Genomic DNA, 14628 nt, shown 5'->3' with positions numbered 1-14628 from the left:
TTCAACATCCTAAACTGGAAACAATGTATTAAAAATACATCTGCGCCAGCCTAATAGATGAAGAAGGGGTGCGAGGCTGGTCAACAGATAGAATCTGTTTACCCCTTAAGTCTTTGCCTAGGAGGCCTTCTACAAGACAGTAGCTGGGTGCATTTAACATCTGCCCAAGATGAGTATTTTTATCGAGACACCATCTCTAGCCTTTACTCAACCAAGAGCCCCAAGGCAGGGGGTGTTTTAAATCGGAGTTGGCATCTCCTAGCCTTAGCCTAAAAAGGCGTATCCTACAAGGCAGCAGGACATGAAGCAGATTGTACCGGGTTACATGTTACCAGTAGCAGGATAACCTGATCTGACAATAATCAGGATAACCTATTATAAAAAGAAAGCACTCGTGCGCGTTCTTAGGAGTATTTCTAGACAAAAATCATTCATGACGTGAACAATAAGTATAATAGAAAACAAATTATCAAAAAATATTGGCTTATATAAAGCTTAAAAGTTTTTAAACCAAAACTGTTTAAAAAACATATACTTTTTTTTTATTCGCAGCTACCTTAATTATGGGAACATTGCTTGGTGCAGCACCAATGCAACCAAGATAAAAAAACTAATCAGTAGACAAAAACATGCTATACAAATTATTTCAAAGGTAAACAGTTTCGCGCCCTCAAAAGGTTTATTTAATAAACTAAATATATCAATAAATGTTTATTTGATCAATGTTTATCAAATAAACATTTATCAGATACTTACTTTTATGTACAAAATTGATAATAAAATGACACCTTTAATATTTAATACCTTTTTTAACAAAATAAATCATGTTTACTATATTTTCAAATTAAAACTACATTCAACCCAAAACCTATTATACGGCTACCAACTTTTCTATTGCAAACGGAGGACCCAAATTATGGAATTCTAAATTTAATAACGACATCAAAACTACTGCTTCTTTTCACAAATTTAAAATAAAACTTAAACAAAAACTTCTCACTATTAACAATGAATTAAGTTATTTCTAAAAATTTTTTTTTTTAATTTTCTTTTTCTATTAATCTTCTTTTTTATTATTTTCTGGTTTTTATTTATTTTTTTTATTTTTTTTATTTCACTTATGCGAACAAGCCACCTGGTTTGCTTTTTCTGTTCTTGTTATTATTAACTTAAACAGTGTAAAAAATAACTCTTAATCCTATTAATAATTATTGATTAACAATCAATAAAATTACTTCAACAAATCGTTCTTTTTATAACTTTATTTCAAATCAGCTCTTATATTTAATTTTGTTTTGTTTTATTGTTTGTACACCTTGAGGTTTTTATTGTCTTTTATTAAATTGTGTCATTTTTTTATTTTTGTTTTTTGGCTTTTGTTAATTAAATAAAAATATATTTCAAATATTTTTAACGGTATTATAAAATATTTATCTTATAAAACAACTGCTTGTAATGTAAAAATACGATGTAAACTTAAAATACGATATATATATATATATATATATATATATATATATATATATATCTATATCTATATCTATATATATCAAAATAACCTATTAGGCTTTTAGTTGCTTTGCTCATAGTTGATTTAATTTTTATTGAATTTTATTTCTAAATTTAAATCCTAGAATATAGTTAGATAAACAATAAACAATAACTTTCATTTACTCAACTAGATTATTTATTTACTAGTTAAAAAGGAAACATTGTAATAGCAGGGTTAAACTCTATAAAAAAAAGGTAACAATTTATACCTTAGGGTAGGATATGTGATATAACCTTATTAAGGTATAATTTTCTACCTTCTGAGGTATAAAATTGTATTGAAAATAATAGTTTTTCTACCTTAAAGGTATCATTTCAACGTAGAAAATTATACCTTAATGAGGGTATATCACATATCCTATCCACATATTCAAGGTAGAAGTTTCTATCCTATTTTTTTTTATCGTAATCGAGACGAGTTTCCTTCATACCAAAGTACTACTTATACGCTGAGTAAGCGGAACTGGAATTTGAGCCTGCAATCCTGCTGCTATGGCTAATAATAATTCCAAACAGTGCTCTAACCAACTGAGATATCCTGGTTAGAAATATATATATATATATATATATATATATATATATATATATATATATATATATATATATAAATAAATATATATATATATATATATATATATATATATAAATATATATATATATAAATATATATGTATATATATATATGTATGTATGTATGTATGTATGTATGTATGTATGTATGTATGTATGTATGTATGTATGTATGTATGTATGTATGTATGTATGTATGTATATATATATATATATATATATATATATATATATAGGCATTGAATCACAGATCTCTAGCTTCTGAGGCAAGCGCGCCAACCATTGTGCTATGTCTGCTCAAATATATAAATATACAAATATATAAATTTCTAACTTCTAGAAATTAAATTTAGAAATAAAATTAAATAAAAAACACATCAATAATAAGCAAAGCAACTAAGCATTAAGCAAGTTTTAGCAAATAAGCAAACATTAAAATTAAGCAAACTTTAGCAAATAAGCTAGCATTAAAAGTGATTGTTAGCATTATATTTGAAAAAAAATCCTCATTTATCAATTAGTAAAAGAGAAAAGAATATAAATTTGAATTTAGGGCAGATGCCGATGCATTGGTATCTGCCTGTACCAATCAGCTTTGGCATTTGCCAAAAATAAGCATTGGTGCACCCCTATTATTTAGTTATTAAGGTATTCCAAAAAAACCTACGGTGATTAACATTAAAAAAAAATAGTCTGATAATTTAAACCAAATATTTTTTTATGATTTTTTTTTCAAGTTTCATGGTTTTTATTTTCACCTGCATCTCTACATAAATGGTAAAGCTGTGTTTACAAACATTTTAATTTTTTTGAAGCTTTTTTATATAGTCAAAATTTGAAATTGGCATACCTGATACCTGATTGTAAAATGTTTTATCCTATCATTTTATTTAATAGAACTATTTATAAACTTTATATTTATAAACTTTTATAAAAAGGATATACAATATTTTTTTTAAATAAATACAGTAAATATGCTTGAAAACTTTTTTTCTTTTAAATAAAGAAACTTAATTAAAATAAATTAATTTTATAGAAATAAATAAAATTCCCTGTCTGATTTTCATTCTCCCTTTCATTCAACTAGTAATATCAACAGTTTGCAAGTAGCAAAAAAAAAAAAAAAGTACATCATTTATAATAATGAATATTACCTGCATGCACAAAAGTTTAAGCAAAAGGATGACCGTTTGCAAATAGTATATCTATCTACAAAACTTCAAATTGAAAGTTATAAGTCTTTAAAATTAAATAATATTTTCAAATGTAAAATTAAATGATATTTGAAGAAGTAAATAATAAATAAAGAGGTACAATTATTTAGACATAAATAATAATAGAGGTAAAATTGAATAATATTTTTGCTTAAAAACATTGTATTTTTAATATATTAGGTATCAACTGCGGTCAGTAACTGAACAAGTTCAAAACCAAGGTATTGCTTTTTATTTAAAATATTCTTTTTTTTTTTTTTTGTTCAAATAAAAGAAATAGTTAAAAATATTATCACTGCCCCTATCCCAAGCCATCAAGAGCTTTTCAAGAGTTCAATCAATGCGTTAGCTGTTTTCTCATCTTACTATAAAACCACATTTTTTGTTTATAAATGTGTGCTTGTGCTTTGTAGACCTATTGTCTGTATTATACATATTGTCCAACTACCATTATTATAATTGGTCAAATTTTATAACACCAACTTTAATTTCAAAAATACCCAGCTGTACCCAAACATAATTCCATACCATTTGACTGGTATGGACGCCCAAACTAATGTGCCCAAATAAAAATTTTTTTACAATAATTAATTTAATGTAAATAAAGACTGCATAAATAATTTCAAAAAATAGTTAAAATATTCAAAATAATTAAAGATTTTGTTAAACATAAATTGCTGAACGTATAGGTGAAATTGTCATTTTGTACATAAAATGTGTACTTTATAACGCTTCATAACTATATGTTTGTAACTTCATATTATTTGGGAGTATTTGGCAAGGGGGCCCCTAGCCATTTTTCTAAAGAACCTTTTTTTTTTGTGATCAGTGTAGCCCAAATTATTGTTGGGTATGGGACTGTATATATATATATATATATATATATATATATATATATATATATATATATATATATATATATATATATATATATATATATATATATATATATATATATATATATATATACACATATATATATAGGGTGCAGAATAAGTTCCCGTACAAAAGTATAGTTTAAAAAAATTATCTGTATGGTATTTTATTTCAATATATAGTGTGTTTTTAGTATTGTTTTGGATTCCTTTGTATTCTTTTAGTACTTTTTAGTATTTTTTTTTTTTAAAGTGTAATTTGTTTCTCGTTCTTGGGAACTTTTGCTGGTTTTGCTATTTAAATTTTTATATGGGAACTTTTTCTGCATATATATATATATATATATATATATATATATATATATATATATATATATATATATATATATATATATATATATATATATATATATATACACACAGGGCTTGTGATGAAGAAAATCGCCTAGCGTGTTATATCACACTCGTAAAATTATAATGTGTTGTCATCGAGCGCAATGAGACTGTGTTTATAAAAAGCTTTTTATTTGTTATACGACTTTCATTCATCAATATTTGAAGTAGTATCTACAACAGCGCATTTCTACTACTTTAACAATGTAGTTTTTTATACTTTCCAACTTCTTGTTTTTTATTTGCGCCAGATCGCTGTTTTTTTAAATTAATAGTAAAAAAAAAACGCAACCAAGCAAAAATGCAATTGCCTAATAAGTTCTTATGATAGTATTGAAGAATAAATTCGTGGCTAAAATTTTTTGCTTTCATTGTTTTGATATGTATTTAAAACGCTGTTAACTTAATATTTACATTTAACGGTTTTTATATTTCTTGATATTTTTTTAATAATTAATTTTTTTTCGTAAATTAATTAATAATTATTAAATACATTTTTTTATAATTTCTTATTTAAATAATGCTTTTTTTTATCGTCAAAAAATTATAACACAAGAATAATTTGAAATTCTTCTTCAAAACTATTAGTTGTAAGTTAAATAACAGATTATCTTAATGCAGTAGAGTGAAATGCTTTTTCTAAATGTCTTTGAATTGTGTGGTTTGTCACAAAGTTTTGTCCCATTGATAAACCGTAAAGCACCTTGCCTTTACAACCTTGTAATACAGCTTCTCTATTTCTTGTACAAACTTTGCAGTATATTTCAATAACGTATGCAATTCCATTGGTAATTTCAGTTCTAAAGCCTATTACCTCTTCAACTTTCCATTTCATAAATGTTGACAACATTACTTTGTTATATATGTATAGCCCGTAAACTTAACTCATCTTAACTTTAGATGTTTACACCTACATTTTTATAAAAACATAGTTGTGGTTATTATTTGTTAATATTTTACTAATAATATTATTGTATTTGTTAGTACGGTGTTTTTTATTTTACAGAAACAAGTTGTCCACAAGTTAAAAGATTAAAAAGGTATCTACTTTTCTCTTGAGAATTTTTTAAAATATCTATTTCCATTATTAAGTTTTTATAGTCATATCTTTAAAAGAAGGGGTTGTGAATTTTAACAAAACTCTCTTGTGCAAATCAAATTTTTATACTGTAATCAACTTATATTTTCAGAGGAATTCATATTGTGTGAAAAAAAAGTTTCCTGAAAAATTTTTTTTACTAGGTTTTAGGTATATGCATGGCAATGATTTTCACAAATTTTTAAAAATATTTTGTGATGTCCGAGAAAGTTATAACCATTTAAATGTTTCGGTTAAAACCCTAAAATACTGAAAATTTTATGGTTTTATGAAAAAGTCAACTTTTGTGTTTTTTAATGTTCATAATTTTGCATTTGTCATTTCTGTGAAAAGCCAGACTTCAGGCCTTGTTAAGAAGCGTTACGCAGCTCGCATTTTGCTTGTGAAAAGGCGATTTGCCTACGCGTTCAGCAGTTTTGCGTTACGCAAAAACTTTTATCTTTTAGAATATTTAAATTATCTTTTGATATTGTTTATGTGACGTTTATTCAGAAGAAACAAAGACGTAAATAAAAGCATTTAACCGCAATTGTAAACTAATAGATGTTTTGTTAAAGAAACATTTTGTTTAATAATTTTTTTGTTGTTGTTAAAAGTTAGTTAAAGAAAATAAAGTTTTTTAAGTTTTATCATAAGGAATTAGATATATACATTCCTTTTAAATATATAAATTATTTTTGTCATAATGGTTTAAAAAATGTACAATTTATTTTGATGTAAATATTTGGTTAATAAGATATTTTATTTTAAGTTTAATGTCGATTCAATAACATAAAGTTTTAATGACGTTCGTTTAATTTATGAAAATAAACTATGATCACGAATATATGATCGGCAACTGATAAAACTCTTTATTTTTTATAAAGATTTCACAAAATAAATAAGAAAAAATTTATTAACAGGTAATAAAATAACCAAAAACCAACTGTAAAATTATAAAAAAATAAACAAATATTATGTTACGTTTTATGAAAAAAAAAAATTTTTCAAAATAAAATTTAGTTTATATTTGAAAAAAATGATAAAAATGATTTTTCAAATAAGAACTAAGATTTTATTTGTGACTTTTGTTATAGTGAGAAGATAAAAAACTGTCTGTATGATTTTTGACGCGTTAATAAAATAACTTTAATTACAATGCGGTACTTGAAAATACGCTAGTGATACAAAATAACTTCTAACAATACAAAATATATTTGCTGAGTTGAGTTACTTTGAAATGTGTTACGCGTTTTCGTTACGTAGCGAAATCTTTTAACAATGCCTGAGACTTGCAGTAGCGCATTAATATTTGTTGTCCAAATCTATTGCCACAATGCCTAACAAGACTTTATCACACACTGAAAATTGTGATCAAGTATGTCTTGTTTGTTTTCAAAAAGAAACAGATATGGTACCAGCTAGAAATGACTCGATGCTTCCAAGAATTCAGAAGAACTTTACTGAGAACTATGATCCCAATAAAGAGCATTTATCGTCTGCTATATGTGCTAGACGTAGACTAATCCTTCTTAAAATTGAAAAAGGCGAGAAAACAAATAATGATCTACCTGGCCCTTTTGATTTTTCAAAAGTTGTTCTTACCACTCTGACAAGATCAAATCCTTTTTGCTGTTGCTTTATTTTTTAAGTTGCTCATTTTAATCCAATTGAAATGAGTCAAGGATCAGCTAAGGCTGATTCTTTCCTTGAAAAAGCTTAGTGCTCAGTTATTTTTTGTAATGACATTTTTGGTTTGGTTGAACACATTTTTGACCATCGAGACCTTCCACCAGATGATTATATGATTAAAGTAGGCATTGATAGAGGGTTTCTCAAGGTTTGTATGAATATATTGGATTGTTAAAAAGAACAAACAAAGCATAATTTTTCTTATTAAAAGGTGCATCTTCTCAAGCCTTTTGTGACTCAGAAGTGAAGTCTCAGGATCTTGGCAATTGTTGAGTCTGTGAAAGAATCATATGAGAACTTGAAGCAAATTTTAGAGTTGCTTTGTCTTAAGAGTGTTGCTTTTATTGCAGCTGTGGACATGAAACTTGCAAATGCTTTTCTTGGATTAGGCTCAGCTGCATCCACATATCCCTGCCGTTGGTGTGAAACTTCAAAGAAAGATTTTGGAAACCAAGAAATGACAGGGCAAATAAGGGCACTTGGGAGTATTAATCCAATGCCAATAATTATCAGAAAGATCTCAGAGTTCATTCAAAAAAATCAAAGCTCTCGGCAGCAAGCTACAAAAGTTGCATGAACCTCCCTCTACTTGATCTTCCAGATAAAACAAAATTTTTTGATGCTTTGCCAATCATGGAATTGCATATGGTTTTAGGAATTACCATCAGGACATCTCTAAAAGTCGATGGTGAAAAACGAGTCAAAATTTGTAACTTCGTTGAAATTAAAGAACCCTGTAAAGAAGATAATTATAAATTTCCAAATATTGATGAAAATAGAAAAAATGTAACCCTTTTTATTTTAAAATGTTATGTTCTATTCTATAGTTTATTAATATAAAGAATAGCTTTAATAATTTGTTGTGAATAAATAATCTAATGTAAAAATAGAAAAAAAGTTTTTTGGTAGTTTTTTATTTTAAGATTATCTCTAATTACTGTTTAAGATGGCATTGTATTGTTCTTTGTATATGAATCTTATTTGAGTTATTAATGAAAATTTAAAAAAAAAATTTTTAATAGTCCTGAACATTTTCTTCAAAAATATTGTTTTTTCAAGGATTTTGATAGAAACACTAAAACCATAACTTTCTCGGACTTCACAAAATATTTTGCAAAATTTTTAAAAATCTTGTCCATGCATATACCTAAGACCTTGTACAAAAATTTTTTGAGGAAATTTTTTTTCACCTTATTGTTAATTCCATGCCTATATGTGTGCAATATTTTGATACTATTTCCAAACTCATATTTCTCATTAAGTGATTTTTCAAACTATCAATAATCAATTTTTCTGAGAAAAAATAGATTAGAAGCATTTCTCACAGATTAATTTACGAGGACACAACATAGATTTTAAATATAAAGATTTTTTAATAAGTAAGAATTTGTATGTAATTATATTATTTGTTTTTTAAATGAAGCCCTTATTTTTTCTTTTATGAAAATAATAATTTTTATTTCTGTTGTATTTTTATTGTAGAGATAAATTAACAGTCTTGAAAGTTCTTTCATCAACTGTTAAACAGGTTTCTAAAGAATGTTTTTTGTTTTTTGATTTTATATTGTTGTGAATGATTTTTTTAATTTAAAGTTAAAGTATTTAAAAGTTAAATTTAAGTAAATTACAATAATATTAATAGTGGTGGCTGTAATTTGTTTTTCTTTTAAATTAGTGTGTGTATTTATTTAAAAGAACTTTGTTTAGATTCCAAACAGACCTCATTATCGCTTGTGGGATGATGTTATTTTAAATCCGCGGTCCAATATTAAACAGGTAATTTTTATGGTGCTTTTGTTTTAAATTGAAATGCAAATAAATGTTTGGATAAATATTTTACCAGTGTTATCGTATTTGCAAAAAAAGTTGTTATCAAAAATTGACTAAACGCTTGGTTAATTATTGGTTAAGTACATGTCACTTTCCTTTTTTTTTCTTTTCCATTTAGTAAGATAAAAAAATAAGGCCATTGCTGTCATACATTAAAAATCTTACTTTTAATATTCATTCTACAAATAATTTGTGTTTTAGAATGAAATCTTATTGGCGCTAGAGTCAGGAGAAAAGGCAGCTGATTTTGTTCTAGAAAAATATCCCCATTTGTTTCCGCTTAGAGAACCTGTACCGGTAATTAAGATAATTATTGTTAATATTATTTTAATTAGGATAACACTATTGTTATTAATATTAAGAGAAATGCTGTTAATAATATTAAGATAAATTTTGACAAATGACTCATGCTACTGATTTTTAAATTATAATTGAATTGTTAAATCAAAAAGATTATATAATTATATATTTTAATTTTAACTTTTATAAATAAATTCAAAAAATTAAATATGAAATATGTTTCCCTAATTAAGCCTTGGCCAAAGAAATCTATTAGCAGTGAAGATATAGAAGAAACTGTTGAAAACCTAGTTTGTAAGTAATGCTTATGTTGGCAAGTGAATTTTGAGAATATAATTTTTTTTTAATATAGAAGTTTTTATATTTTACTTCAATTTAGGGTTGTTACAAAACAGCAGTAATGTAGAGAAAGTTGTTAAACTTTATGAAAAGATAAAGTTATCAGGTAATTGGTTAAATATTTTTGTTTATATATAATGTAGTGGTGCAAACTAATCCCAACTTTTTTTTTAGAATAATTTTTAAAAAGTTGTAAAAACATTTTTATTTGCCATTTGTGTCATAAAAAGAAATAAAACTTTTTATTTGGTTATTTTATTATAATGATAATTCTTTGTAAATAATACATTTGTATCAAGTTACATTTAAGTTACATTTAAATCAAAAGATTGACAAACAAAAAATTGCCTATTTTTAAATTTTCTTTGATTTTTAGTATTTTGTGTTAGTTATTTTATAATTATGTTCTAAGAGAAGCTGTCAACAGATGTGCACAATCAAATGTTAGAATTTGTTTGTTTTCATGATATACCTGGATCAAAGGTATTTAAAAATTTATGAAAATTAAATGTTGTTTGTACTTCTTTTATTTTCCTGAATGTAAGCAAAGGAAAGCTTTTTGTTTTAAAACATATTTTATATCACTTTGTTCATTTTTTTTTTCAATAGGTTGAAAATGGCGCCACAGAAGTGTAAGAAATAAAAATATAACATTTTAACTTTAACATAATTTTAAAATAGCTTTTAAATGTTTTTGAACAAGTATTGTAATATCAAGCATACTTAAACGATGGAAAAAAAGTTTTTTTCAATTTTTTTTTTCTTTAGTGTCAAGTATGCTGATCTTCTCTATGCTGAAATTAAATCCCCAACTAACCATAAAGCTCATGAAGTTATGATTCTTGGTTTGTTAAAGGTATTATTTTGTAAATTGTAAATATTTTTCTAGAAAATTTTTTCAAGATTTTATTGATCTTTGAAATTTAATTTGTTTGATGGTGCTGTAGCTCTTATAATAAAAATACTTTTAGCATCTAAAATTTTAATTTTTAAAAAATTTCTCTGGTTTAAGCATTAATTATTAATCTGAGGCTCAAAACATATGCAATATGCTAGTGCACAATGATAAGCAAAGAAAAAACTATTAAAAAAAAGTAAACTGACCCATAAATTAGAAAAAAAATGTATATTTTTTTAAAGTTTTATGTAAAAATCAAATAATGTTTTCTTAGTGGAAATTGTTTATATTGTTGATTTGAATTCGTACATATCTTTGTCATCAAATAATTAAAACAGAACAGGGATCGTTTATTAGTTAATGCAAAACAGGGATTGTTTGTAAGTTAGGGAAAGTTTCTACGTTCATTAGTTAATGCAAAGCTATGTTTAGTTAATAAACAAAAGAAATTCTATCGCAGAGTCTTTAATCAAATCAATAGTTTAATCAAACCAATAGTTAATTAGCACTTCAAGTTCAATAAAAATCAATGTTTTTATACTTTTCAATTTCAATGTTGGAATACTTTTATTTGATTATATGTCAAAAATAACAAGTTAAAAAACAAATTATCTAAAATATTGTAATTAATATATTTTACTATTTGTTTAAAAATATTCTATATATTCAATAACTCCTTTATGATCTCTGTAAACTATATAACAAAAACTTTATGATCTCTGTAAACTATATAACAAAAACTTTATGATCTCTGTAAACTATATAACAAAAACTTTATGATCTCTGTAAACTATATAACAATAACTCCTTTATGATCTCTGTAAACTATATAACAAAAACTTTATGATCTCTGTAAACTATATAACAATAACTCCTTTATGATCTCTGTAAACTATATAACAAAAACTTTATGATCTCTGTAAACTATATAACAAAAACTTTTTAAATTATATAATAAAAATTGGCATCAAGAACATCATAAAAAATGATATGAAAAAAAAAACTCATAGAAAGTTCTTTTTACTTTAAAGAATTCACTTTAGTATATCATTTAAAAAAAAACTTTTTTTGATGTCAAAGTTTATTCTCAAATAAGTTTATATTAAACAAAGCTTACATATTATAAATATATATAAATGCTTCAACCTGTCAGAAGGCAGTCAACAAAAATGATAGGATTAAGGAGCAACATGAAAGTTTATAGAGGTATTTAAACCATGATACATATATATATGATACATATATATATATATACATGATACATATATATATATATATATACATGATATATATTTTAACTTTTTACTTTTTAGTATGGAAAAACAGAAGAAGCTTTTAAACTGTATGAAGAAATAAATAAAGAAGATTTTAAAGGTTTTTTTATTAATTAAGTATTTATATTTTATTTATTATTAGAAATATTAAAATTTACAATATCAAATATTCAAGTTTTTATAATTAATTAAATTCAATTATTAGCTTTTGTAATGATATTTATTATTAAATTTTATTAAATAAATTTTTATTATGTAAATTTTAAATATGTATAATAAAATTTATACAGCGTGTGAAATTCAGCCTCGGCAAACAAAAGCCGAGGACTTGACTCCAAAGGTACTATTTACTTTGGCAGTACCACAGCAGTATTTTAAAATTAAATTTAAGTTTTGCCTTTTTAATAAGATATTTAAGTTTTAAATAAATTTTAAATATTTATATATATGTTTATATATATTTACAGGTTCTTTGTTTTTCTATAATTCTCTTCTTACGAATATTTATAACTCTTTTTCAAATAATGCAACGCGATGGAAGGCAGCTGAGGTACGTATTAACATTTTTAATTTTTTATCTATTATAAAATTGACAAAAATATTTTTTTTAAAAAAGTAAATATATTAATGCGGATTACCTGTCTGAGTATTGTCCATACATATGTTTTACACAAATGTTTTGTTGTTACAGGACATTACATCATCAATGTGCAAATTAAATATTACTCCAACTCAAGGTGCCTGTTTTATTAATTGATTTGTTCAGTGTTTAATAATTTTATGAACCTTTTTGTAAATATAAAGTATAAATCATCTACAGCCACATTAAAATGTGTTGAATTTTAAGATACATCTTTTTAAAGAGATGGCTGTTTTAGTTTTAAGCTACTTTTGCCATAGTGACTTTAAGCCAAATCCACAACATAGTTGCATCATTGTTAATTCTTTGACTACCGCAAGCTGGTGACAGCGGCTTTTGATTTTTTAAATTTTGACCACAAGCCATTGGTAGTGGCTTTCGAATATGCCTCACAAATCATCTTGTTTTGTACACAAATTTTCATTCCAAACACATATCATTTATCACTTTAAGCACTTTGCATTTCTTATTGTTCAGTGATGCGTGTTGAAACCTTGTTTAATTGAAAAGTTCATTTGTTTAGCTTTCTATTGATATATAGTTTGTTGTGCTTTTAAAAAGATTTACTATTCAAATTTTAATTAGTTGTAAATGTTATGCCATCCAAATTTTATTCAAAAAAATTTGCGATCGCAGCGAAAAGATTTTAGTTAAAACGGCTGGTAGCGAAAGAGTTAAAATAAAATAAACCAATTTATCGAACTGTTAATAGTTAAGAATGTAAATATATACAAGACATGTATATTTACATTCTTATAACAACAATTTTGTTCAGGTTTTCGCTCATCTAATGTGATGCTTAACCCTTCACCTTGATTAATTCCCATTTTTAAGTCAGCTAAGACTTTCTGGTGCATTTTCACTGTATACTCTTTCACAATTTTTTAGATGGTATTAGGAGACTTTAGAATTAACCCTTAGTGCTTACGAACTTCTTAAATCATATCGTCAAGTCAAATCAAATCGTATTCTTAAATCATAAGATCTATAAAACAATTTACAAACATAACAGTAAAAAAATAGTAAGCCATCTTAAGCTGTTAATTGTGCAACAACTAGATCAAACAAATCATCTGATTTGAAAATTGTTAATGAATTATTCAAATTCATAGATGTGTTCATTGTTGTGGTTATAGTTTTAAAATTATTCAAATTTTAACTTTTTTTATAAAATGTGTTGATTGGTACTACTTGTCATTACTTTAAGTGTTAAATTCAGCAATTATATAAAGCAAAACATTTATAATTCAGAAAAAAAAAAGAAAAAGTGTTTTGAACACGAGGAAGTGGAACTTTATTTCAGCTAAATAATTAAAAACTTTATGAAAAAAAAAATACTTTATGTAAATTCTAAATGGAATCTGTGAGTTATATTATTTTTCTATTTTCCAGATCATTAGTAGAAAGAATAATAAGCTCTCTGACTTATTCAACATTTATTAAAATCATGCTATCTACTAGAGATTGAAGTTGCAATAGTCTGATGTGATATTGGACACTATAATCTAAATAAGTTCTTTTGTTAATGCACAAAATATTCAAAATATATAGTTTGCCAAGCATTGTTCAAGTTGCATTGATTTACTGTCTCATCAGTCTACTTGTCCTTATCCATGCAACTAATTTGAGTTTTAAGAAAACATAAAGAAATTTGCTAAAAAAGATGCATATATTTATATATCTGAACATTTTGCATAACAAGCTTACAGCTTATCATAACAACGCTACCAAGAATGACACCTAATGGAACTGTCAGACATTAGCAACATGATTAAAGCAGGTTGAGTAAAGCAGATAACCCAATATTTTTAGCTAACAATTTAAAACATGCTATATATTATTGTTACATATTTATTTTATATAAAATATACAGGTAGTTTATCTGCTTAAAAGTTGGTTGATTGAAAACAAACTTTCGAACCAGTTTTCAAACCAGTTTCAGAGCATTAACAGTTATTAGAATTTTTTTAGCTA

At 25.0% G+C, this 14628-nt stretch overlaps 1 protein-coding gene across 1 annotated transcript in view; it reads left to right on the top strand.

Annotated features, from left to right (window-relative positions):
• Positions 1-14628, top strand: part of LOC100210577 (small ribosomal subunit protein mS39) — a 51798-nt gene that overhangs the window by 6204 nt on the left and 30966 nt on the right. Inside the window, exons 2-14 of the mRNA XM_065791200.1 lie at positions 3516-3556; positions 5610-5643; positions 8856-8901; positions 9081-9149; positions 9405-9500; positions 9737-9797; positions 9883-9948; positions 10255-10325; positions 10452-10474; positions 10611-10698; positions 12054-12114; positions 12482-12564; positions 12706-12751. Of these exons, the coding sequence (XP_065647272.1) occupies positions 3516-3556; positions 5610-5643; positions 8856-8901; positions 9081-9149; positions 9405-9500; positions 9737-9797; positions 9883-9948; positions 10255-10325; positions 10452-10474; positions 10611-10698; positions 12054-12114; positions 12482-12564; positions 12706-12751 (785 nt within the window). The remainder of the gene's footprint in view (positions 1-3515; positions 3557-5609; positions 5644-8855; positions 8902-9080; positions 9150-9404; positions 9501-9736; positions 9798-9882; positions 9949-10254; positions 10326-10451; positions 10475-10610; positions 10699-12053; positions 12115-12481; positions 12565-12705; positions 12752-14628) is intronic.

This window comes from Hydra vulgaris, chromosome 02, assembly GCF_038396675.1.
Source record: "Hydra vulgaris chromosome 02, alternate assembly HydraT2T_AEP".
Classification (NCBI taxonomy): Eukaryota; Metazoa; Cnidaria; class Hydrozoa; order Anthoathecata; family Hydridae; genus Hydra; species Hydra vulgaris.
This window is presented reverse-complemented; position numbering and strand designations above follow the sequence as displayed.